At 33.8% G+C, this 26,495-nt stretch overlaps 1 protein-coding gene across 6 annotated transcripts in view; it reads left to right on the top strand.

Moving 5' to 3' along the window:
• Positions 1–11,734, top strand: part of SNCA (synuclein alpha) — a 108,353-nt gene extending 96,619 nt beyond the window's left edge. For all 6 annotated transcript variants that reach the window (XM_081030457.1, XM_081030455.1, XM_081030458.1 and 3 more), the window contains 2 exons: positions 8,820–8,903; positions 11,137–11,734. In XM_081030457.1, the coding sequence (XP_080886583.1) occupies positions 8,820–8,903; positions 11,137–11,169 (117 nt within the window). In that variant the 3' untranslated portion in view covers positions 11,170–11,734. The remainder of the gene's footprint in view (positions 1–8,819; positions 8,904–11,136) is intronic.
• The last annotated feature ends 14,761 nt before the right edge of the window (positions 11,735–26,495 follow it).

The raw sequence follows: 26,495 nt of genomic DNA, 5'->3' as shown, positions 1-26,495 counted from the left end.
TCTTTCCTTCCTTCTTAGATCAATAATGTATGTGAAACTCTTAGGATAGTACCTAATACAGAGTAAGCCTTAAATAAACCTTAGTTAGTATCATTATTCCATGTAAGATGAAAAATTAAGTATATTAATAACATTTCATTTGAATGATCTTCTAAGGATATACCCAGTCTATTATCTGTCTTGATAATCTTGTAAATTGATTACCTGTTATCTCAGATCTGTTGAGACATGCATAGAGGTTTTCAGAGGAAACTTTTTCTACATAACCAAAAGAAAGTAACAACACAACTTGTGTGACAAAGCTTAATGATGAAAGAATTTACAGGGCAGAATGATTGCAACATATACTGAAATTGACTACTGTGGTCTGGGATCCTTCCCTCAATGCCTCCTGTCTGTCAGAGATGCTAAGCAAAGGTATTCCAACTGAAGGCTGAGATCCACTTGAAGAGTTTTCCTTCCAGATCTTGACAGCCCTTCACATTTGACTGGCATCATTTCCCAGTAGTGAGGAGACTCCTGGAACCTCAGGTTGTCACATGCACCTGACTCTACTGTGCTCTGGCTTTCTCAAAGCCTTTCTTAGTCTTTACTTTCTGAGATGAAGACACATCTTTGTCTTGCTGTTAAGGTTTTTCTCCTGGGTTTTATATCCACTGATCTTGAAGCTATTCACTCTGCTTCACAGCCCTAGAAGTGCTATTCACCCTTTTGTGTACGAACAGTTTGTTTTGCCTGAAGTATTCTCTCCTCGTTAGATATTAAGACCCATTTCCCAACTATTTTTGAAAGCAAACACCTGGGCCTTGAATCACTAAGAGCCCTACAGTAAATTTCTTTCCAGGAGCCTTTCATTATTCCCTAGCTTCCCTAAAACATAGACTCATTTCTTTCTTTGTCAAAGCTTACACTCCCCACGGATTCTTCACTCAGTTGGTTGTTTTAAGACTCACCTCCATGTATCAGTGCATTGGCAAAGATGAAATGACTGGCTGCTTCTGAGCTCAATGCACAAGAAGATCTTTCTCAGGTTGACCCACTTTCAGTTTGATGTCTTATTCCATCACTAGACAATAGGCTGATATACAAGAATCCTATCTATGCAAATTTAAAATAATAAGCAAATTTAGATATCTATTTAAACATATATAATAGTATTTTTTTATTAATGGAGGAGGGGGATTAATCTTTAGATATGAATCTGACAACAGTTTATTCTCAGACGTCCCATAGTGTATCAGTATTTGCAACTAGGTCATTATCCAAGTAATGGGGGAAGAAAGCTGGCAATGTTTCTCTGCTGTGAAGCCTTATTAGATGAGTCAGCTAATTGCATGGCACCGTCATCAATACAGCAATCTCCAAGCTGCTGATTTTGCTTACCAAGGAGAAGAAAGAGTTAAGATAGAATACTACCTCTTTGCTCTACAATGAAAATTTCCTCTAAAAAATGATTCCACATTGATTCTTGAATTATAGACCAATTATTTTGTAACGTGTGCTTGAATACATTTTAAACTGGGTTCAGGAATAATACTGATAAATAGTATCCAAAAATAACTCCATAATAGATTTAATGTATTAGGTTTACTCTCTTCTCCACTGCCAAAGCTTTTAAAAACAGGCAAACTTGTTTTCATTTCATCTGCTCCCCACCCCTCTGTCTCTCTCTGTCTCTGTCTCTCTGTTTCTCTCTCTCTCTCTCTCTCTCTCTCTCTCTCTCTCTCTCTCTCTCTCTCTCTCTCTCTCTCTCTCTCTCTCTCTCTCTCACACACACACACACACACACACACACACAGGATTGCCAAAACCAAAGAAGTAGTTAGAAAGGAAAAAATAAAGAAAATAAGCAATATGCTAGTAGGTTATCCTAAATAGCGCACGAATGGCTATGTAAGACTGGTTTCTCTAAAAGTATCAGTTAATAAAAATAGATTTTCATTTTTAATCTGAGATAGTTCCCTTGTAGGTATGAACTATGTGTAGTATGATGTGTTTACTATATGACTTACAGTGGTTATCAATTTGACTATTCTCGTGATCCAGATGGTTGATGATGTAGTAATGTATAAATTTTCTGAGACACCATCTGAGGAGGTGTATAAGACAGCTGATGAGGAGAGCAGGTCATTTTAGCAATCAGAAAGCCTAGCAGATAACCAGGAGCCGCATCTTCACTCAGCCTGTTGCTAGGTTTTGTTTGTTGCAGCATATGCAATTTATGGTGAAAATCACATGCTGTGGTTGAACTTTTTAATTAGGAGACTCAAGATGGTCTCTGGATATAGTCCCAGAGATAATCAGTGATCTAGTGTATGTTTTGTGTTTGTGTGTGTGTGTGTGTGTGTGTGTGTTTTCTCATCCTAGAGCATGTCTTGTATAAGTAGCAATTGTTGGTAGAAAAATTTTGAGCCAGGACATCTAAAATACAACAGGACACTACATTATCAAAACTTGAAATGTTTCATCTTGTTGAAAGATAAGCCAACAAAATCTAAAATATAGCTCCATTGAAATACCAGTGCAAAAACATTCAAAATACCATAATTATAGACTTGTTTCTATGACTGTGCCAGGCTTATTACTCTTTAAGTCCTGCCAATGTCTTGCCCTTCCACTTATCCATTCTGTTTTACATCTACCTCACTGTACAAGTAAATGTTGCAACTGTTAGTCCGTTGTCTACATAATTGCCTCAAGAGGCACAGATTAGTCCAATGGGCTTCAACCACAAGGCCCCTAGTGGCAGATAGCCATTAATGCTGATTCTGCCATGTTGGATGCATTGCACTTGTCACTTTAATCCTGCCCTAGATCTAAACTATAACTGTATTTCACTAACAATAAAAATTAAATTTTTATTAAACTATACATACCTGAAAAAAACAGGTGAAGATTCATTCAGTGTCTCTTTAGTATGATTATTATTCTTTGGGTGTTATACCACAACATGACAATTTTCATCATTTCTCATGTCAGTTAATCAGTAGAATGAATTTAAACACTCTTCATAATTTGTTAACAATAAATGTGATCATTACATTACTATTTTTATATTCTCTGTACATAACATTATGACTTAAAATATAGAGGTATTTCATAACATAACATTATGACTTAAAATATAGAGGTATAATTTTTTATATTTTATTCTATTTTATTTTATATTTTATCTTATATATTATATATTATATATTTATTTTTATATATTATATTTATTATATATTTATTATATATATATATTTATTTTATATTTTATATATTATTTTATATAATATATATTATATTTTATATATTATTTTATTTTACATTTTATTCTATATTCTATCTGTGTATGTTGTGTTGGTTTTAAAAATTAATTGTCCCAAGGTTTTTTTTTTTTATTTTTTTAATTTAATGTCTTTTCTTTATAAAATTACTTAGCTCTTTTAAAAAAACTTAATCTGATTTTGAATCAGATGCCCTTTGCTCCTCACCAAATGAAATTATTAGAACTCTAAGAATTGACAACAAAAAATTGACTATATCTTAACCTTACTTTTAAATAGGATTCTCATACCCACCTACTTCATTTTTCAGTTTTTCAATAAAATAAATGGCACTGCTCTTAGTGAAATACAATACCAACACACATCATATACTTTCCATTTTTGAAAAGTCTAAGCTATTTTCACTTGAACAGGAGTTCTAAGTTTGGTGACGTATCAGAAATGTTGGATTCTTTAAAATGACTGCTAATGTTGAAGTTTTGTTTCCCTTTTAAGTAGAGTTCTTTGTTTAGTTTCTTCCTTTATTTTTAAGGTTGCTATATTTCTTCCCCATTCCCGTTATTTGAGCTGTTTAGTTATCTGGCATTGATTATCATTGTTCCACAGTGCAGCAAAATAATGGTCTACCCAAAATATCTTGCAGTGTAAAAGCTGTAGAAAAAAGAGTGCTTCTGCTCCTTTGAATGTTTAACGCATAGATACCAGGTAGTGGGCGAAGCCTTGTTATTATAAATATCATCATGTATTGTGTATCAGAGTCTTTGGAAAGCCTGACCATTTGCCAACAATCTTTCACAGACTTCAAAATGGGAGAGTGTTTAAAAATTCCTTTTGATCTACTCATACTTACAGCAAGTACATTGCTATATTCTGTACCAAATGATGCCACAGAGTTTACAAATATATGGTAATATTGTGTAATGATTTCCAAGGAACATATCACACATTCACAGAACCCCAGTATGCATTTTTTAACAAGGACCGCAGATTACTGTAGGTTTTGGATAAGCAATTTAGGGAAGCATTTTTTTAATCTCCATTGTGAGTTACATTAAATATATAATATGAAATATGAGTCATTCAGTTGAACAAAACTAATTTTGTTACACAAGGTATGAATCTGTATTTGTTAAAAGATAAACTGTGGCGTGTTAAATTTTTTAAGAGTTTATTTGAGCAAAAATCAATTTGAATCAGGCAGCATCAAATCTATCTAGCAGACAGAAAGGGGCTCTAAGGAGCTGTACAAAATAAGAGACTTTTATGGGCAGAAGGGAGTGGAAACTAGGAAGTTATACTTAGATAAAAAAATGAAGCATGTTGGTTATTGAAAGGTTACTTTCCTTTAGGGGAAGGCAGGCGTCTATCAAGTTGATTACCTCACTAGTGCTGATCAGGCGATTCTTGTGTGACTGATTTAAGATTCCATATCTGGAAGAGCTGAAACTGTAATTAAGTTAAATCTGGGTTTGTGACATGGGGCTTAGTGCAAGTGATTTCATTTCGAGCATCGTGCCTTATTTTTTTTTTTTTGTTTATTTGTCTGTTTGTTTCTTTGTTTGTTTGTTTTTAACAACTTCTCCCTTTTGCTCAAACTGTCAGCCTAAATGAAAGATTTGATCAAAGATGTAAAGCATTTGTGCTACTCCCAGTTACCATTTTGCAGTTCTTGCAGTTTTTGCTAAATCTGTGTAGTATTCAAAGGTCACAACTTCAGTTTCGCATTCTTTAAGCTGGTCATTCTCTTTGCACCTTTTCCTATGTGCCATTTTTAGGAAGATCATTTGCTTCGTGGTTAGCAGCTGCAAACATGCATTTAAAGCCTTTGAGAAAATAGAGCACACGAGGGAAACTACTATGGTTATTATAAACAGGATCATTCCTAATGTCTGGAGTGCACTTTGGAGCCATTGCCCCCATCCCCAAAACCAAAACCAGTCAGAATCCAAAAAGTCTGAGAAAGACCCTGTTGAAGGAGTCCCTTTCTTAAGCCAAGGGGCCTATTCTGTGACCTCACAGAGCTGAATCTCAACTTACCGGGAAGTGTTCATTTAAAGGTAGCCAGTGGTGTCAGGCAGAACACAAACATCTCTTTTTCAGCTAACGGGATCAAGGGCAATCCTATTATTAAGAGCAACCTCTGCCAGAGAGTCTAGGGATTTTTGTTGAGCAGTTATTGCTTTAGCAGCAGATTCTGTACTATCTTCAAGAGTTAAGAAGAGGTTCCTGATCAGAGCCTCGATTGCACTCACTTCAAGGCAGGGGAGTAGGGGGTCTGTGACATAAGACAAATTTTGAATCCTGAACTCCTCCTGTAATTCCCTTCTGAGTCTGTGGCTTGGGACTAGAAAGGTGACAGGCATGGAGGCAAGTAAATTGTAAGGGTCTGGAGACTGCACAGGTGGTTTTATTTTAATTACCTTTGCTGTGTGCCTCTTTCTTTGTACAGAGCCTGGATGCAAAGTACCCTGAGTTTGAGATTGTTAACCAGAGGCAGGGAAATGCTCCCGTAGGGTTAGAGAACCTTATACGATAGAGAGGAGGCCGAGATTGTTTCAGAGAAACTGAGGCGTTGGAAGTCAGGGAAAAGTCTGTGACTGACAACTGTAGGAACACCAGAATTGTGTCAAATTCAACAGTCATTTGGAGGTTGGATTACCCTCCCTTGTAATAGCCTGAGATATGGGAACAGCGGCATTATCTTTCAACCAGAGCAAGACAATAGGTGAACAAAAAAATCATAAAGGCCTTCATGGTATAAGAATTAGAAAAAGCATGATAAGAGAGGGAAGAAGGAATAGAAAGAAATGTTCTTGATCTGATGTGTTGGAAGGAAGCAGTCTACCTCGATGTTGGATATTCTTTTCTAGTCAATGTATTTTTATTTTAATGAAATCAATAATCTCATTTTCCAGAGTCAGACTTGTAAAAGCAACATATATTTCATACATTTAGCAAGTAAAGTTTTCTAAAAGTATTGGCCTGTTCTTGTGACATGTTGATAGTTACTGAACATCTTAGAATTTGTCTTGGATTGCTCATCCTTCTTATTTCATTTCTCCCCTCTTCCTTCCATTTATCTATGTATCTTTATTCTTATAGCTTTGTCTCATCATTTATTTGATCTCTCTTTTAATACAGAGAGTCCCAAAAATATACATACATTTTAAGAAAGGAAAAAATTATACTGCAATTGTAATACTCGATATATGTACCAGTAAGAAAAGATGAATACACGTCATGTGCATACATTATTTTGGCACCCCGGTATTGTAATTAGAATTTCCTCTATGGTTTCTCAAACTCTGGCCCCACAATCAAGTCAGTTCTACAATTCTTTTAAACTTTTGATTAAGATAATTTCTCAGTATAAACTTTCGTGGTTACATAAATGAGTGCAATTTTATGACCTGTATTTAGATCAGAATAAGGGGTAAATATTTACTTTATAAACTGCTGACATTCAAAGTACAATTTTAAAAGGAGTGGGTAAATGCATGCTTAGAAATGCACATATTTTTAAAAATAAGCAGTTATTATGTACTTGCAAACTGACTGAATCAGTAGTTGAAATTAACATAGATTTCACTTGATCCCAATATATAACCAATCTACCAAACGAATTCACAAGTTACGTCCAACATTACTTGGCTGAACTTTGAAGGCTGTACACCAACACACCAAAATACACACACACCAGTAAAATTCACCAGTCTAGTTGTACCTCATTTGTGATAGTGAAACAACAAACAAGCCAGTTCTACCATATTTATTTGTCCAGTCTATATAAAATCTTCTAACAGGTTAGAAAAATAAATCTCTTTCTCAGTTTAAAAATGCATGGAAACAGAAAATTTACCTATTTTTTTTCATACTTGACTGCCACTAAAAGTTACCTAAATACTAATAGAGGGTTAATGATATTATCGGCTCCTCCTAGTTAAAAGAGGTATGGTTGCCCCGATTTATCATTATGGTTGTCTGATGCTTAGAGAAAACATGTTACTTGCCCAACATCATAAGAGATCTGGAAGTTGAAGAAGCTAGGACTTGAACTCAAGTCTCATTGATGCTATAGCCTTCCTGTCTAACCACACACAACAGAACCTGTATTCTTGACTTGTATTAGGTGAAGCATTATGGAAACAATATCTTTACTCCACCTTTAGACGTAAGACATTTAGGGGGATGGTTTATATTTAATTTTATTTATATATAAGTTGGATTTTTTGGTTTATAAAAAGAGTTGGGCAGAGGAGGGGGGATCACTAAACTTCTCTGCCCAGCTAACATAAGCATGAGCATTGGTTTGACCTTTTCTCATGGTCAGCCATTTCCTCATTCTTCTTCCTGTCAGTCACTACCGTGATGAAGACATGAGGAGATATTATTTGCATGAGGCATATTTTTAAACATAAGCTACAAGTATATTGGCTGAAGGGCTACTTGATCTCTTTAGGTAAGTTCGTTTAGGGTCACAGTGCTTCTCTGCTCTTTCAATTTTCAATGAACTTTATCTTTTTATAATTACTTTGCTGGAATAAATGCAAAGCATTTATTGAAGAATAGTAATAAAACCATGATTACTTCCAGTTGAGTATTGTGGTATCTTATTTCTAAGGGTAGGTACCTGGAAAATTGTCTGACCATGTATTTGATTTTTCTCCTCCAAATATATATATATGTGTGTGTGTGTGTGTGTGTGTGTGTGTGTGTGTGTGTGTGTGTGTTATAGGAAATATATATATATATATATATATAGGAAATATATATATCTCCTCCAAATATATATATAATATATATATATTATATATATATATATATATATATATATATATATATATATATATTCTCCTCCATACATATATAGTTTAAATCTTGAAATTTCAGGAAAAAATTTACTTGCCATCATTTAAAAATATGTTTAAAAGTATGTATGCTTTGACATTATAAATGGTTCTAACATAAACACTTATTTAAAAAGTAAAAATAACATACACAACTACTCAAAAAAAGGCACTTTCAATATTTTGTTGTGTTTCCTTTCAATCTTTTTACCTTTGCATCTCAATTCTACACAGGTTTTGTCCACAATGTATATGATACTTTATATCCTGCTCAACATTCTATTATGAATACATTCTCATTTTGATATATATTCGTATAATTCTCACATCATATTAATACGTGTCTTCATAATACTGAGTCATTGAATGATAATTTCTTTTAACTCTTCTTCATCTATTGAACATTTAACAATTTTTTACTGTTGTCACTGATCCTGTGAAAACCACCTTTGGACTATTTCCTGGGTAGTGAATTACTTGGGCAGAAAACGTGTGCATGTTTCGGATAAACAACACATGTTGCCACAATGTTTGTTTAAAGGCCCTGTATAGTTTATAATGCTAGCAGTAATACTAAGGAGTGCCATTTTTACAAGATCCCTGCCAGTAATATACATAAGATTTTTTTCAAAATGTTTGTGATGTTCAAAAGTAAAAAATGGTACCTCATCATATTCTTTTTTTGCTTCCATTTAAATATTAGGGTGAAGAAGGAGCTCCACAGGAAGGAATTCTGGAAGACATGCCTGTGGATCCTGACAATGAGACTTATGAAATGCCTTCTGAGGTAAAAGGTTTTATATATACATATATATCTATACCTATCTCCACAAATAAAGATTAGGAGTTTAACTTGGGTCTTTCTAATCAGCAGTACCAAAATCTGCCCCTGTCAGATTTCCCTTATGTTTCTCCTTAGTGAGAATGACTTACTCTCTAGATGAACCAGTTGGCAAAATCCAGGATATGTTTTATGTGGACAACTTGCAAACTAAAAATGTTTTTTACACTTGTGAAGGGTTGTAAAAAGAAAAAGCAGTAGCAACAGAGATCATATGTGGCCCACACCCTAAAATATCTACTAACTGGCCCCTTATTAAAAAAGTCTGCCAACTTGCATTAAGGAATTATTTTATTAGAAATCTTACATTCTGAAATGGAAAGTTAGAAAACTGACTGACTGCCAAAAAAAAAAAGTAATTATTATTTGCCATACATTACCAGTGGAATGTTTGCATAGTAAAAAAAAAAGTTAACCACAAAAACTATACAGTAGAAAGATGATAAATGGCTTGCAGCAACTGATATAATTCAGTACAGCATTTTAAACAGTATAATTTGATGAATTTTATTTGAAAATGAAGTTTCTTTAGTTTTAAATATATCACAAGGGCAATTAAAAAATACTTTTAGGTGAATGAAACCAACTCAAGACAAATAGGAGATCTGAAAAGACCTATAGCAAAGAGAATGAATTATTGTTAAAACCTACCCAGAAAAAAAGTCCCAGGACCAGATGGCTTCACTGGTGATTTCTGCTAAGCATTTAAAGAATAATTACAGTAATACCAATTAAATACAATTAATACTAATTACATCACCTTCCAAAAATAAAAGATGGCACACTCCCCAACTGATTCTTTGAGGACAATATTACCCTGATATCAAAACAAGCTGTCATAGAAAAAGAAAATGTATTATTGCGTCACTAAAAATTGAGTTAAAGAGTGTTGTAGTTAGGTTATATATTATTCTTCACTGCATCATTAAAAGGCATACTGATAATAATCCTTTTTACAGAAATCGAGATTCAATTATTTCTTTGCCTAATTAGATTTTACCAATATTTTAGAATATTTTTATGCATAGTACAATGCTAAACACTACATAAAATACAAATAAGAGTAACTGATAAGACCAGGACACAGGAGTGTATACTCCAGTAGGTTTGCTAAAAACAAATACAAATTCATTCCTTCATTTATTTGTCATGATTCCTTTAACAAACATTATTGACCATCTTCTTTGCCAGTTATCACAGAAGCAAAACTATACAAGCTAAGAAAATATAACATTTTAAATTATCTGTTTAGATGACTTAGGAGAAGTTTTATAGAGGAGACAGTTTTTGATCTGCGTGGGCGGGGTGGGAAATAGGATAGGCCAAAATGAAAGGACATTCTAGCACAAGGCAATGTCAGAAGAGAAGCATGTATGTCTGAGGGTGCATAAAGATTTATCTGAAGAACAGTAATTAAATATGATTCAAGCTTTAGGAACAGAGAGAATAGTGACAGGTTACAGCTGCAGCAATGGGTCAGACAAATTGTAGAGTAGTAGAACAACCTTTTCATTTAAATTTGTACGTTATTCAGAAAGCAACAAGTTATTAAAGGTATGTTTGCTTGATTTTAAGCAGGATCCTGATATTATTAAAGTCATTCTTTCAGAGGACTAATCTGACCATTTTTGTTAAAGCCATTAATGTTTTTATTGTGAATTATTCCATATATTGTATGGTGGGTGGGGAGTTGAATAGAGGTACTAATTAAAGCCATGGAAGAAGATGGAATTTTCATTGGGAGAATGAAAGGAGAAAAAATATGTAACTTACCTTTAAATGTCTTACTTTCCATCTAAGAAGGAAAGGAACTTTGGAAGAGGCATTTTAACCCTTTTGGTTTGCTTCTCACATTTTACAGGTGAGGAAGCTGAAAGCCAGAGAGGCTAACTAATTTATCCTACAGGAGTAGGTCATATGATTGTTAAATGGAATATCTGGAAGTAGAATACAGATACCCTAACTCTGACTACCAGCATAATTCACTTTAGTATTTGACAGGAAGACAAAACTTAAAAATAAAATTATATTGTGTATAGCAGAATAGTTTCAGAACTATTATGTGTATAACTTTTATTACAGGTAGTGAGCCATGTCCTAGCTCATTCACCCTAAATCCTTAATTACTGATCACCTATACTAACTCTGCATGTTGTCTTTCTGATTTTTCTAATATTAGGAAGGATATCAAGACTACGAACCTGAAGCCTAAGAAATATCTTTGCTCCAAGTTTCTCGAGATATGTTAACAGACGTTCCAACCTGTACAAATGCTCAGCTCCAACATGCCCAGTCATGACGTTCTCCCAAAGTTTTTAATAGTGTATTTTGAAGTCTTCCATCAGCAGTGATTGAAGTATCTGTACCTGCCCCACTCAGCATTTCAGTGCTTCCGTCTCACTGAAGTGAATATATGGTAGCAGGGTCCTTGTGTGCTGTGTGGATATTGTGGCTTCAAATATAAAATTAAAACAAATTAACAACACCTAAGTGACTACCACTTATTTCTAAATCTTCACTATTTTTTTTTTGTTGCTCTTGTTGAAAAGGTGTGATTTACTAGCGTATATTATAAGATTTTTAGGTGTCTTTTAATGATTCTAAGAATAATGATGTATTGTGAAATTTGTTAATATATACAATACTTAAAAATATGTGAGCATGAAACTATGCACCTATATATATTAACTATGAAATTTTACTGTCTTGTGATGTGTTTTATTAACTTGTGTTTGTATATAAATGGTGAAAATTAAAATGTTATCTCATTACAAAAATCTTTTTTATCCATCTTATTCTAATAAAATCATGCTTATAAACAACATGAAATAAGAACTGACACAATTAACTTAAATATAAAGTTGTTGACAGCTGTTTGAAGGAGGAGAAATTTTAAAGAAGTTAAACAGACACAATGGAATATTAACCCTTTACTCTGGGAATTACCTGAAGCAACACTACCCAAAGTATGTTCTGATGTGCACTGGTGCCTTAAGAGGCTATACTAAAGAAGTAGACTCCTTGGCATGATGAGTGTAAAATGTGATCTTTACCACACCCCCTTTAGATAGTTATGAGACACACTGAAGGCTCTGAGGGAAAGAACCTAACTCTGTCTAACCCAGCATTTCTTTTTTGTTGTTCAATAATCAGAAATTCTTCCCCACCTTCCCCCCCAGGAAATAACTTCAAACATCTCTGGTAACTACCAGAAAATCACCTTAAGAAGTGTCAATTCTTCAGATTTATAAAAATCTCACAGACTCCTTTAAATTCTGTTAAATTGATGAATTCCAGTATGCTTCTTTAGGAAAGGTTTTTCTGTTTAAAAAGATGTAATAACTCCTGGGTACTGACAGTAAACGTGACAGTGAAAACCCCATATAAATAAACTGAATTTTTTTTTCTTTTTTGGTTTATCATTTTATTTATTCAGGAGAAAAATGGCACAGACACTTTTAAAAGTAGTTAGATCAATGAAATAAAATAGAGAGCCCAGAAATAAATCCTTGCTTATGTGGTCAATAATCTACAACAAAGTAGGCAAGGATATCTACAATGAGGTAAAGGCAGATTCTTCAATAAGTGGTGTTGACAAAACTGGACAGATATATGCAAAAAAAAAAAGAAAGAAAAAAAAAACTAGACCATTTTCTCAAACCACATCCGAAAATAAACTCAAAATGAATTAAAAACTTAAATTTAAGACCTGAAACAATAAGCCTTCTAGAAGAAAACATAGGCAGTAAACTTTAACATAACACTTAGCAATATATTTTTGGATATATCTCTTTGAGCAAGAGAAACAAAATAAACAAATGAAGACTACATCAAACTAAAAAGATTTTGCTCAAATATATGGTGATGGAAGAAGAACTGACTCTGGTTGGTGAACACACAATGGGATTTATAGATGATGTAATACAGAATTGTACACCTGAAATTATGTAATTCTACTAACAATTCTCACCCCAATAAATTTAAAAATAAATAATAATAATAATAATAATAATAATAATAATAAAAGATTTTGCACAGCAAAAGAAACTACTGAAAAAGTGAAAACACAACCTGAATGGTAGAAGATATTTGCAAATGATACATCCAATAAAGGGTTAATATCCAAAATATATAAAACACTCATACAACTTAACACCAAAAACAAACATCCAATTGAAAAATGGGCAGATGACCTGTATAGATATTTCTCCAAAGAGGACATACAGATGGCCAATAGACAAATGGAAAGATGCTCAACATCACTAATCATCAGGGAAATGTAAATCAAAATGACAATGACATGCTATCTCACACCCGTCAGAATGGCTGTCATCAATAAATTAACAAATAACAAGTGTTAGTGAGGATGTGGAGAAAAGGGAATCCTCACACACTGTTGGGATTGTAAATAGGTGTAGCCACTATGGAAAATGTGGAGATTTCTCAAAAAATTTAAAATAGAGCTGCCATACAATATGGTAACTCCACTTCTGGGTATCCGCAGAAAACAAAAACACTGACTTGAAAAGATATCTGCACCCCTATGTTCATTGCAGCATTGTTAGTAACAGCCAAGATACAGAAGCAACCTAACCGTCCATCCATTTATTAAGTATCTTAATAAAGAAGATAGGGTACATATATACAATGAAATATTACTCAAACATAAAAAAGAATTAAATCCTGTCATTTGCAGCAACATGGATGGACCTAGAGAGAGAGTAATAGGCTAAGTGAAATAAGTGAGACAGAAAAAAACAAATATCATACAATCTCACTTATACGTGGAATCCAAAAAAAAAAAAAATTAATGGATAAATAAAACAGAAATAGACCCACAGATATAGAGAACAACCTGATGGTTGTCAAAGGGAAGGGGTTGGGAAATGGAGAAAAAAGTCACTAGTATAAAGTATAATTTTATGAAAGAATATTCTAGAAGTACTAGGTAGATTATATGTAATGATAAGTCATTTAATGTAGATTGGACATTGGCGAGGAATTAAGGAGGAATGCATATGATTATAAGTAATTATGGTCACCATAGAAACCTCTTTTTAAGCTAATTGGAAAGAAACTACTACCAATGTTAAGCTAGCTGCCTGTGTAGTCTCAACATGGAGAGAACTGGTAAATCTCTTGTTCCATTTATGTGTTCTCCTAATTAGGAAAACAACATGGAAAATTTTTTAAATTTTTGTACAAAAAGCATTCTGATACCAATATGGGCATAGAAAACACCATGGGAAGATATACACCAGTAGTGGTTATTTTGTGCCAGGCACTTAAGCAAAAAGTTGTGTAAGGCACATGAGCCTTTTCAGGAAGCTTGTCTCACATTTATGGCTCAGATGTCACCTGACAAGTGGCCCGAGGATTAGTCTGATCATAGGTTTCTTTTGCCGACATCATTCACCCAAGTCTGAGTTACTCAGTCTCATATGATTCTATGAGGGCTTTAGCAAAGCAGGTCAGGGTGGGCTCTGGCATACAACTGGCAGCACAAGAATCCATTGTGTGGTTTGGCATTCCAAGTTGGATCTTTCTCAAAATCTTCCTGCCAGTGTGGAATTCCAATTAATATAGGGCCAGAGTCTGTACTCTCAGCACCTAGGTGACATTGTCTTGCAGAGTGAGGACACACGACTATGTAAAAGAACCCTTCAGAAGTCTTTGGAATGAGGTAGTAGCCTCAGTTTTCTACATATATTCATTAGTATGTTTCTATTTTTCTTCAGATGTCTATGTCTGGTATAAGTGATACTCATATATGTATGTATATGTGTATATATACAATAAAGTTACATATATATAAAGTTTATGATTTTCATTTATACTTAGTAATGTAGTTAACAAATTTATAAATCATAAACCAGAAAGGCCATGAATGAAGAATTTGTATCTTTAAATAATATTAATACTTTAATATTTTATAATAAGCCTGGATTTTTCTAGGTATATTTTTTGGATGTAGTAATGCTCTATTTTATCCTTTGAGTAAACCTAGATTTGAAGAATTCAAATGCAATAGAATAGATACAAGACAAAGTATTTCAAAATATGATTTTAGTTCTTATATCTGTTATTTATCTGAGATTTCCTTTAATGTTTTTTTCTGCTACACTAGTATCTTTGATTTTGAAAACTCCAATAGCACAGATGGTATATTGGAAGCAGTTTTAAAAAATTCCTTCAAAGAGTCTGAGTTTGAGCCTCTAGTAAGTTTTTCTGATATACTTCTAAAGTCAGGTAGGCTTGCAAAGGACATTCCAAAGTTCATCCTGCAGCCACAGGTTAATGTACTGGAATAGCTTCTCTTATGAACCTTATGAAAATATATCCCAGAGTCCCTTAAAGGTCAGTGACCAGAAATTCCCACTGTTTCTATGGCAACACAGCAAGATATGGTGCCTTGGAAATGTGCTGTATTTTAATTAGGTTCCTCTAGGGCTTCATAACTGCCTTTTGCAGGTAAATTAAATGCCAGGTTGCTTTATAACTTGCAGTGAGATGCAAGCTAACCGGAATCTGCAAATGTCAAAGCTAAGCTGGGCTCCAGTAAGTCAAATCTAAACAAATAAAGTAACAAGTCTATATGTTTATCTTAAAAGAGAATACAATGCTCTTTACCTATAATAGTCAAAGATGCTTGCTTAATTAGGCTGGCAGCAGTAGCAGTGAGGATCCAGGATTCTAAAACTCACTATCTAAGTTTGACTCCCAGTATGTCACTTACTACCTTTTTCACTTTGAGCATGTTGGCCTGTTTTACAGTGTGTCTGTTTCCTTGTCTGTAAAATACCTCACAGCAGTTTTGTGTATATTAAATGAGTTAACATAAATAGAATAGTTAGGACTATGCCTGGCCCATAGAAAGGGATCAATGATGTTATTAGTAGTAGTAATACTAGTAATGATAGTAGTAGTAATAGTAGTCATAGAGCATACTGTATTTGTAAAAAGAAACAAGAAATAACAGATACTAAAATATTTCAAAATATTCATTTATATTTTCTCAATATAAAATAGTAATAATATCCAAAGCAACCTTGAAAAAGAAGAACAAAGCTGGAGGCATCATACTCCCTGATTTCAAACTGTATTACAAAACTATAGTAATCAAAACAGCATGGTAATAGCATTTTAAAAAAGACATAGATCAATAAAACAGAATAAAGTGCTCAGAAATAAACTCACACATATATGGTCAATTAATTTATGACAAAGGCGCCAAGAATATACAATGGCAAAAGAATAGTCTCTTAAACAAACGGTGTTGGGAAAACTGATTAGCCACATTCAAAAGAATGGAACTGGACCACTATCTTAAACTATATACAAAAACTGACTCAAAATATTATAGGTTAAAGACTTGAATGTAAGACCTGAAACAATAAAACTCCTAGAAGAAAACATAAGCATTAAACTCCTTGGCAATGGTCTTAGTGATGATTTTTTTTCTTTTTCTTTTTGGTATCCAAAACCAAAAGCAAAGGTAACAGCACAAGAAAAAATAAACAAGAAAGACTTGTAAAGTAAAGTAAAAAACTTCTTTAGAGCAAAGGAAACTATAAACAAAATGAAAAAGCAACCTACAAAATGGGAGAAATTATTTGCAAATCTCATATTTTTATATATATATTTGCAAAATATATAAAGAACTCATATAATTTAATAAGAAAACAAATCTGATTAAAAAGTGGAAAGGATCTGAATAAATATTTTTTCCAAAGAAGACATACACATGGCCAACAGGCACATGAAAATGTGCTCAACATCACTAATCATCAGGGAAATGCAAACCAAAACCACAATGAGATAACACCTCACACCTGTCAGAATAACTATTACCAAAAAGACAAGAAATACAACGCAATATATAGATCATGTATCATAGAATTGTATATTTGAAACCTATATAATTTTATTAACCAATGTAACCCCAATAAATTCAATTTAAAAACGACAAATTAAAATTGTTGGCGAGGATGTGGTGAAAAAGGAACCCTTGTGCACTGTTGGTGGGAATGTAAATTACACACGCTATGGAAAACAGTATGGAGGTCCCTCAAAAAATTAAAAAAAACTAACATATGATCCAGCAATTTCACTTCTGGGTATTTATCAAAAGGAAATGAAATCACTAACTCAAAAAGATATGTGCACCCCCAAGTTCACTGCAGTGTTATTTACAATAACAAAGACATGGAAACAACCTAAATATCCATTGATGGATAAATTAAAAAAGAAAATGTGACACACACACACACACACACACACACTGGAATATTATTCAGCCATAAGAAAGAGGAATATATTGCCATACCACCTGGATGGACCTTGAGAGCATTATACTAAGTGAAATAAGTCAGACAGAGAAAGACAAATTATCACTTATATGTGGAATCAAGAATAACAATGAAACTCAGAGATACATAACATAGATTAGTGGTTGCCAGAGGCAGGGAGTCGGGTGGTCGAAATGGGTGAAGGGGATCAAAAGGTACAAACTTCCAGTTATAAAATGAATAAGTCATGGGGATATAATGTACATCATGGGGATTATAGTTAATAGTACTGTATTGTATATTTGAAAGTTGCTAAAAGAATAGATCTTAAATGTTCTTATAAGAAAAATCAATTTTCAACTATGTGTCATAATGGATGTTAACCAGAATTATTATGGTAATTATTTTGCTACATATACAAATATCAAATCGTTATGTCACACACCTGAAACTAATATGTTATACATATTTTATACATCAATTATATATCAAAAATTATATATGTATGTATGTATATGTGTGTGTGTGTGTGTGTGTGTGTATATATATATATGGAGAGAGAGAGAGAGAAAGAGAGAGAGAGAATTTTAATCGAGATCAGGATGATAGTAGAGACAATTTGGAGACTTGAGCAAAGGCTATTTCCTAATAGCTATGGGAGCATTTTAATGGTTTAATAACCAGTATGGATATTAGTATAATATCACCTAACACCAAAAAGTATTGTAAAAGCATAATTTACTAAGAGGTAAATATGCACAATTCCACAAACACTATCTTTATGGAACACATCTATCTTTAGACTCAGCTATACTCTAGTCACCTATCTTCACATCCAAGTAGATATCTTTGCTATTTCTATTTCTATATTTATATATTCACTGAATCTGGTTCTGGTCAGTAGGGAAAAAAAGGGACAAGCATATATATGTAAAATTCACTGGTCTAAAACAGATTATTATCAACCACAAGGGGAAAAAAAAGCCACTTGAATCTCCATTCATTTCCCAAATTTTATCCATTTCTCAAATCTCATCCATTTTCCACTGTCTTCACCCATACTCCTGCCATTTGGAAAATCTAATTTTGACCCAAAAGAAGGAAATATTTTGCACGACAACTTCTGGTTTATATTAGAAGCAACAGAAATACTGACAATTACAATAGTTCCAGGAAAAGTTCTGTCTCTTTTCCCTTTATGTCTTTGGTGCATCCCTAGGAATCATTGCCCCCGCCCCCCCTAAAAAGAGCAATGAGCTGGTAAAACACTTGCCATGGTTCTGCTCTGTCAGATCATCCTGTGCAGTATGCATTGAAAACCAATCAGCAGGACAGTGCACACTTGTCCTTTTACCTTCTGGTCTGTTTGAAACAGCCTAGAGTAACAGAAAATTATTATTCAGACTTTATTTCCTAACAAAGATCAACTCTGTGTTAAAAATAACCAAAAACTAAATCCAGAGAGATGAGCATCTAAACCATATTATTTGTCATACAACGCCTTGCCTAAATCTCTATAGAGGGCAAATCTTGAGAGGCTGCCAAGCATTTGTAATTCAGCAGGACTGAGTCCTGCTGTTGAAGATGAGAAACTTGGCAAGTCTTCTTGGCAAATTTCCCTGACAATCTGCCATGGGCACCCTTAGCAACTTGTACCAAGCTTTTAGCTAGGCCAATTGCTTGAGAATGATGGGGGAAAGGGTGAAGCTAAGATACAGACTCTTTCCACAATTTTCTTAATCTCGTTTAAACCAAAAATGACACGTGATGTAAAGCAATTGTAAATCAATATATTGTTAGTAACTGATACTGAGCGTCGATTATCACAGCAATGTTTGGAGATGAAATACTGGTGGATACATGGTGCCATTCTGAAAAGGAACCTAGCACAACTCGAAGTCATATCTAAGAGTGTCTATGCTAATTAATATTAAGGAGTAGTGATCTGGTTATTTTGTCACTGCCCATAGTGAGAACAGACATTGAAATAGTATACTCTTGTCAGTTTTTCACTATCAGATATCATTCCAGGCCATTAGACATAGCTTTTAGTGATCGTTTTCATGCCAACAATTCCTGGATGTACTAGAAACAGTTTGTTAAAAGTAATTCTTTCTAGAATAACAGTGATTTCCACATGATAGCACCTTTTTATAAATGTTAAATCATCTTGACAGTTTGTAACTGACTTGAATTCATCGAGCAGTTTCTTTACTGACAATCCTCTTCATCTCTAGTCCCCCATACACTCATCAAAAGCTTCAGACAGACCAGTCTTGCAATCTTGCATGCTTAATTGTGGAATCATTCAATACGAGGGTGCTGATGTTTTAACCTTTAACACTAAATGTCTGTATAATTCTTCTGATTTCCAGATGCATTTTTTATTTATATCCAACTTACATCCAAAAAATTCAGACCTGATTTATGATAAAACACACAAGCAAACCACCAAACAAATAAACAAACCAAAATCACACTGGATTGTAAAATAAAGTGGATTGTGTGTGTGTGTGTGTGTGTGTGTGTGTGTTTGTGTGTGTGTATGAAGTGATTTATAGAGAGTGATGAAATAAGTCTACTGAGAATATGTGTGTAATAATACATTTAAACAATACATTTATATCTAAGTTTTTTGGTAGCCAAATCTGAATGGGAAACCCAAAGATTATATAGTTTTCAATGTCTGCAGGAATAAGATATTTTGTTACTGTTCATGTTTTTTATTTTATTATTATTATTATTATTATTATTATTATTATTATTTTGCTGAGTGGCAGAAGAGCCATTCTAATTTTTCCTATTTTTATGTCTGGTAGAAACTTATCATCAACCAGCTCTTTTAAAACCAGCATAGGGAATAGAGTCAATGGAATTGTAACAGCTATATATGATATCAAAGGGGTAGTAGATTGGGGGCCCGGGTTATCACTCTGTGAGGGGTGTAAATGTCTATTACATTGCTTCGTACACCTGAAACTAAAAAAAAAAAAAAAAAAAAAAAAAAAAGCAACATAGTCAAGTGGAACCTTTCTAAATCATAACTCCCTATATAGTCAAGACATATTCATAACCAGGATTTTTCCAGAAGAAGAAATAATGAAAGTCCCAGGCCATCCTGTATGACTGACCAGACAAACTACAGTCTTTCCCATTAATGCAAGCCCACATTAGAACCAGACTAGACAGGGACTGATGTTTGAGTTTGTCATTTTTTCTAGGCTTTTAGAATAAATGAGCCCAAGTCCCAATTGCTGCCTTCCCAGTGACAGAGTTTAAAAAAAAAAAAAAATTACTTTTCCTTAAGGAAAAGGCCCAGTGAAATGATCTGTACAAATTGTGAAGGTATCTCACAGCATTCAGGTACAGAAAGCTCACATACTTGCAGTACAGAAAATGTTGAGAGCAAACACATTTTGAAATATATCCATCCCTGGGAAGAAGAAAATGCTGGGAAAAAGTTTAGATACATAGGCAACAGAGGAAAAAACATCCAACAAATGATGGTACACTAAAGCTCTATCAAGAAGTAGCCAGAAGCCTGTGAGTGAAATGCAGCTGTAAGGATATAGGAACCAGTAGGAGGTATTATTCCTCCAGGCCTTTTCAGGGAAGTCTGATGGCCAACAGCAGCACTACCACACCCAAGCCAGGGCTTCAGTAAGCAGGATTCTGGAACCTGTGGTGAATTGGCAATAATAAGGTCAGGCCACATACCAAAAGACCAGGGTTCTGAAGAGGTTAACAATAAGCTCTACTTAAAATGCCTTATCACCATTTCAACTAGATAACCCAAAATGTTAGCCTTAACTCAAAGGCATTTGACAAAATAATCTTACCATGCTCTCGAAACTGTGAGAACTTTAAAATTTTTAAGGACTGTGTTGAGAATTTAAGAACCAAATGATTCATATATGCCAAGGTAGGCAGAAATGTGAAAAATGCTATTTTACCATGTATTTGGGCCTCACAATCTCTTAGATACAATGCATGCTATATTCACTCTATGCTTTGTTTTCTTTCAGGGAAAAATCAATGCCCACTAACAAATGAATTCCAGGAAGCAGACTGATTGGCATTGTGTTGTTTTCTGAAAATCCTCAAAGCGCATATTTGGAAAAGTTCAAATTCCTCAGTAGAATCTTGACTGAATTTGTGTAACTTGTGGTTATTTAGTTAGTTTTCTTTTTGGTGGATGCCTTCATCCTGTTAAGTTCAGATAGGAGTGGTGAGTGAGATTGCTATAGTGAGATTCCCCAAGAGACAGCAAAGGGAGAAAAGTTCAAAAGAGCCTAAATTGTTAAAAGGTACAAAAAAATGTAGTAGTGAGACCAGGTCAAGATTTAGGATCTAACACAGATGGAGGAAAAAAATAAGTCTCGGCAGTTCTCTACCTCTGTGTCTAGCAAACAATGATGAGGGCTCTCCCAGAAGACTGATTCTACCTTTCCTCCTCCATCAGCCCTTCCCAGTGGAATAGCAAACCTGCCCCCGTGTAACCACAAGCTGTAGGTTGGCTAAGGGTCAGAAAATGACCTATCTTTATAACTGCCTGATGCCTTCAATTTATAAAAAGCAAAAACCCAAGATTGCACAGTGTTGAAGTGGATAGAATTGAAACAAACTTTCAACCAATAATACTTTAATACTGCAAAAACTATTAGGTGAATTCCACCCTGGCTCATGGCAATGTTCTAGTATATGTCTCTAGAAGGAATAAAAAATATTGACACTAAAATCCAATATATACTGGAAGCACATAATGCTCCCTAGTGTTAATTCTATACAAGATTCGGGATTCACTGATGCCTGCTTCTTTGAACCACTGTACTCGCTCTTAACTCCCATATCTTCCTTATTTCTTGTGAGGAAAAATTTATCATTTTTTAAGTACTCTCAAAAAAGTACAAGTTTATATATGAGTAGACCAGAAAATAGACATAAAATTCCATGTCTAAATTCTAAGCACAAAAAAATAAGAATATTTAAGTTAAAAAATGACCCATATACCCACACAAATATGATTTCAGCAATTTCCTTATTGAACACATTTTGGGCCCTCAGAGTACAGTTTCAGGTAGAATCTTCTTCAGAGTAAATATCTGAATGATTGAAGCAAGCTATTAGATGTGTTATCCCTAAACATAAAACATCTTCTACCAGCTATATTATATTAAGATTGAGATGGAAACAAACCCCTTTGTATACTAGCCATATATGAAAATATGACTAAAACATCATTCAAGTGTACAACCAATGTCTTATAAATATAGATAATCTTTCAAGTGCCTACTGTCAAGTAGAATGACATTTACTTTTGAAATGTCATTTCTCTGGTCTTAAACCATGACCAGGTTGTCTTGATCCTTTAAGTAGAGACTCTAGATCATTGATCACCTGAAACTAATAATGATAAAAGAGAAAGACTCTCTAGATCATTGAAAAAGGAGAGGTGAGTGCTGTTCTTTAGGAAAAGCTAAAACCTCAGTCATTTCAGGATAACATCAGTTTGAAAAAAGACAGCACTTTTCTGGGAGTATAGTTGCCATTTCCCACATATTTCAAGAAGGTTTTACTAATCTGAAAATGTAGCAGATGGAGAAGCAGCAGGTGTGAACTCAGAAAATATGCAAGAGACAAGATTCCAAACTAGGGCAGCCACTTAAGGCCTTTCACAATTGAGGTTAGGGAATGAGCATATTTTAGAAAAGATACACAGTTGTGTAATGCACTAAAAGATATGAGTGTTTTTATATATGACATGTCATAAATCTGGATCCTAGAGAAGAGACAATAGGCCTGGGGAAAAATGTGAGAGTTAGATACCACAAAAAAAAAAAAAAAAAAAAAAAAACCGAAACATATCCCCATCACTGTGCAAACCAATTCAACAGTTCCTATGCTGTTAATTTCAGGAATATATTTCTCTAAGGACAAATTCTTATTTCAGCAACCTCATGCCAAAAGTTGTTCTGCTAGCTATTTCAAAATTACTTTTTAAAAATAAAACCATTAAGTATTTTTAAAATCATAACGCCTAGGTTCAAACATTACCTCTACCACATCCCAACAATGTGACCCTGGTAAATATCTTAGTCTCTCTGAAAATTAGATGTAAATTGGAAATAATGGCGTTTATATATACTTTGTGGTAAAGATTAAGTTAACTCCACTATCATTAAATTACTCTTAGTATTGAGTAGTCTTTCATTTCCATTTCCTAATCTTCATTGTTACAAAAAAAGTCAAAAATTTTAAGAGTAAGTTGTAACTAAATTAAAATGATATAGATATTATTCAAATAAATATGCAGTTCAAATAAACATATCCATTTGAGCTGAAAAGGTAGTAATTCTGCTTCCATTACAATGGTGAATATTAGAAAAGAAAAAGGCAAAAAGAAACCAGAGGAAAATGTTTCAAGTAAAGATTCCAACTTTATTACAAGTGAAGAAATACCTTCCTATACATTATGATGGAGAGACTTTGATAATTTCCAAAAAGCTTTTTGATTTAGTGAATACACAGAGTAATTTAAATTGAATTTGAAAGCAAAATCTGTTTACTTACACCATCCCATCTTACATGGAGAAAAAAGGATAATAGAAAAACTATATACTCCACCCTTAGACATATATTTGAAGTAGACTGAACTTCAACCAAATACAGTATCTATTTTGTGCTTTTGGCTATAGTAGAGCACAGAAATGTTTTGCAGACTGTTGAACTGACTCAATATTATGCTTCTGAATATCAGCAATATACAGTAAGGAAATTCTAATACGTCTTTGAGCTTTATTCACTAACGAAATGCATTTAAAATTTTGTATTCTAAATTCTGTATTTTAGAATACATACAAGAGGGGAAAATCAACCTTTGCTTTCTTGTTCTTGGTTCTCTGATAACTTCTATTTATCTTTCCACTTGCAGGTGGTTCTAAAGGGTCACAGTAAAGGCATAAGCACATATTACATTAAGCCAAAGACAATAGTAAAACTTTACAAAACTTAAGTTACCACAGATGAATGTGCTCCATGGTAGCAGCACCAAAAAGGAAGCTTAATTTGTGAGTGAACCAAAAGGTTCATGTTTCTTTAACATAGTGCTGGATTTAATCCATGGTGGTGGATTTTAAGTATTGCTCTTAAATAACATGCAAATTTTTGAACTTTATGGAAAATGTAATATCCATATGTCTATATGACTTTTTCTGCAACATTTATTGTCTTCATTTATTGTCTTCACCACTTTTAAAATGGATGTGACTCAGAAGAGGTTAATTAAAGAATAACATGTAATTTCTAGATGTGTCTCAGAATTACTGATTAAAACCTTATTTTCGTGAAATTTATTCCATAAAACAGTAGTTCCTAGGGAGTTAAATAGATATAAAAGTATTTAATGGATAAATTAAACTTGTCTACTACAGTATTTTTCAGAGCCATTAACATTTTAATGAACATAGTTCATCTCCAAGAGTGTGATACAGCAGGCAGTGCTTCAAAAAGTCACGTATGAAGGGAAACTTTTTTAGCAGCACTGCTTAGCTCCAGGTCTAATATTTTAAGAAAAAATACTTGGGGATATGGTAATTTAAGACTGCACTTCCTGACCAGACATTCAGTGATACATAATAAGTGAGAATTTTATAATTCAATTCAAATCACTAATTTTTAGTGAGTAAAACAGTGACTGTGCCTTTAAGTCATACTATTCTCCAGAGCAATTACTATAGTTTTGCACAACTAGGGAAGGTGATTGGCGGGTCCCAATTAGATGAGTAATTCTCCATATAGTCTTTTTATTATTTTATTAAATTCATTGGGGTGACATTTATGAACAAAATTATATGGGTTTCAAGTGTACCATTCTATAATACATCATCTATATATTGCATTGTGTTCACCACCCAAAGTCAATTCTTGCATCAACATATCCATGACCCTCTTTACCATCTTACACCACTGCCCTCACCTCTTATCCTCCAGTAACTACTAAACTGTTGTCTGTGTCTATGAGCTTTTGTTTGTCTTGCTCGTTGCTTTGTTTTATATCTCACATATAAGTGAAGTCATATGGTTCTTCACTCTTTTGTCTGACTTATTTAGCTAAGCATGATAATCTCAAGATCCATCCATGTTGTTTCAAATGGCTTTACCTTGGTGGTTAACTTTGAGTCAAGCCCTATAGCCACATATTCTTTAATCATCTGGGCAAATTACCTTTGAAAAAACAAATGCCTGTCTCTGTTATTTCAGGATACTTATTACTTCCTCCCTAGCTAGTCACCAGCTATACTGAAAAAAAAAAAAATAGAGATCAGAATAGTAAAAGACAGGGAAAAAAACAAAAGAACTTTTACCAGCAAGGTCCAGGAAATAGTCATTACTGAAATTGTGTAAAGTGTGTTAAGTATAGCCAAGAGCTATATTTTTATCTGTAGGATTACCAGGACTTGAAGTTTAATCCATTCTAAATCAATGTCAAAACAAACAAAATCAAAAAAAAAAAACAAAAAAATCACTGTACTAATTAAACTTGAGCAATAGTGAATCTACATTGTTATACTTCTTAAGGCTCAAATATTCTGCGTAACTGCTTCTTACGTTACAGAGGCCTATAGGATTTATCTTCTTTATGAATGAATCAGAAACACATTTTAGTTCTACAACAAGCACAGCTGTAACCTAAAGAGAGAAAATAGATTGCAGGTCATCCTTTTTCTTCCTACCTACTTTATCAGCTGTTCACTTATACCCAAAGACTCCATTTAAGGTGACAACTGGTATTTCTCTTTTATTCCCTCTGCTCGCGCTAATGCTTTTTTTAGCTTCTGGGCTCTCCCCTTGCCACACCATCTTGTTTTTGCCTGCATCTGTTCTTCATTAGCCTCCCAGAGAGGTAAGTTTTCATTCAACAATATTTATGGAGTACCTACACATAATGAGCATGAGACTGAATATATGCATTTGGGAAGATCTGTTTCAAGATGGGAAGAAGCTGACAATTTCTTAAGGGAGCAAAGGACAAAAAAAAAAAAACAGCTGCTACTTTATCCACCAAAAACAAAATGAACTTTTTGATAAGTGGCTTTTTTGGTGTGTAGTAAATGAGATAGGGGATCACTTACTTGATTCCTCATTTGGAAAATGCTTTTATTTGAGGAGGGCTCAGCTCACAGTGGCCCATGCGGGAAATGAACAGGCAACCTTGGTGCCATTAGCACCATTCTCTAATCAACTGAGCTAA

This window comes from Rhinolophus hipposideros, assembly GCF_964194185.1.
Source record: "Rhinolophus hipposideros genome assembly, chromosome: 1".
NCBI classification, from domain to species: domain Eukaryota; kingdom Metazoa; phylum Chordata; class Mammalia; order Chiroptera; family Rhinolophidae; genus Rhinolophus; species Rhinolophus hipposideros.
The sequence above is the reverse complement of the archived record's forward strand: the minus strand, read 5'-3'. Positions and strand labels throughout refer to the sequence as shown.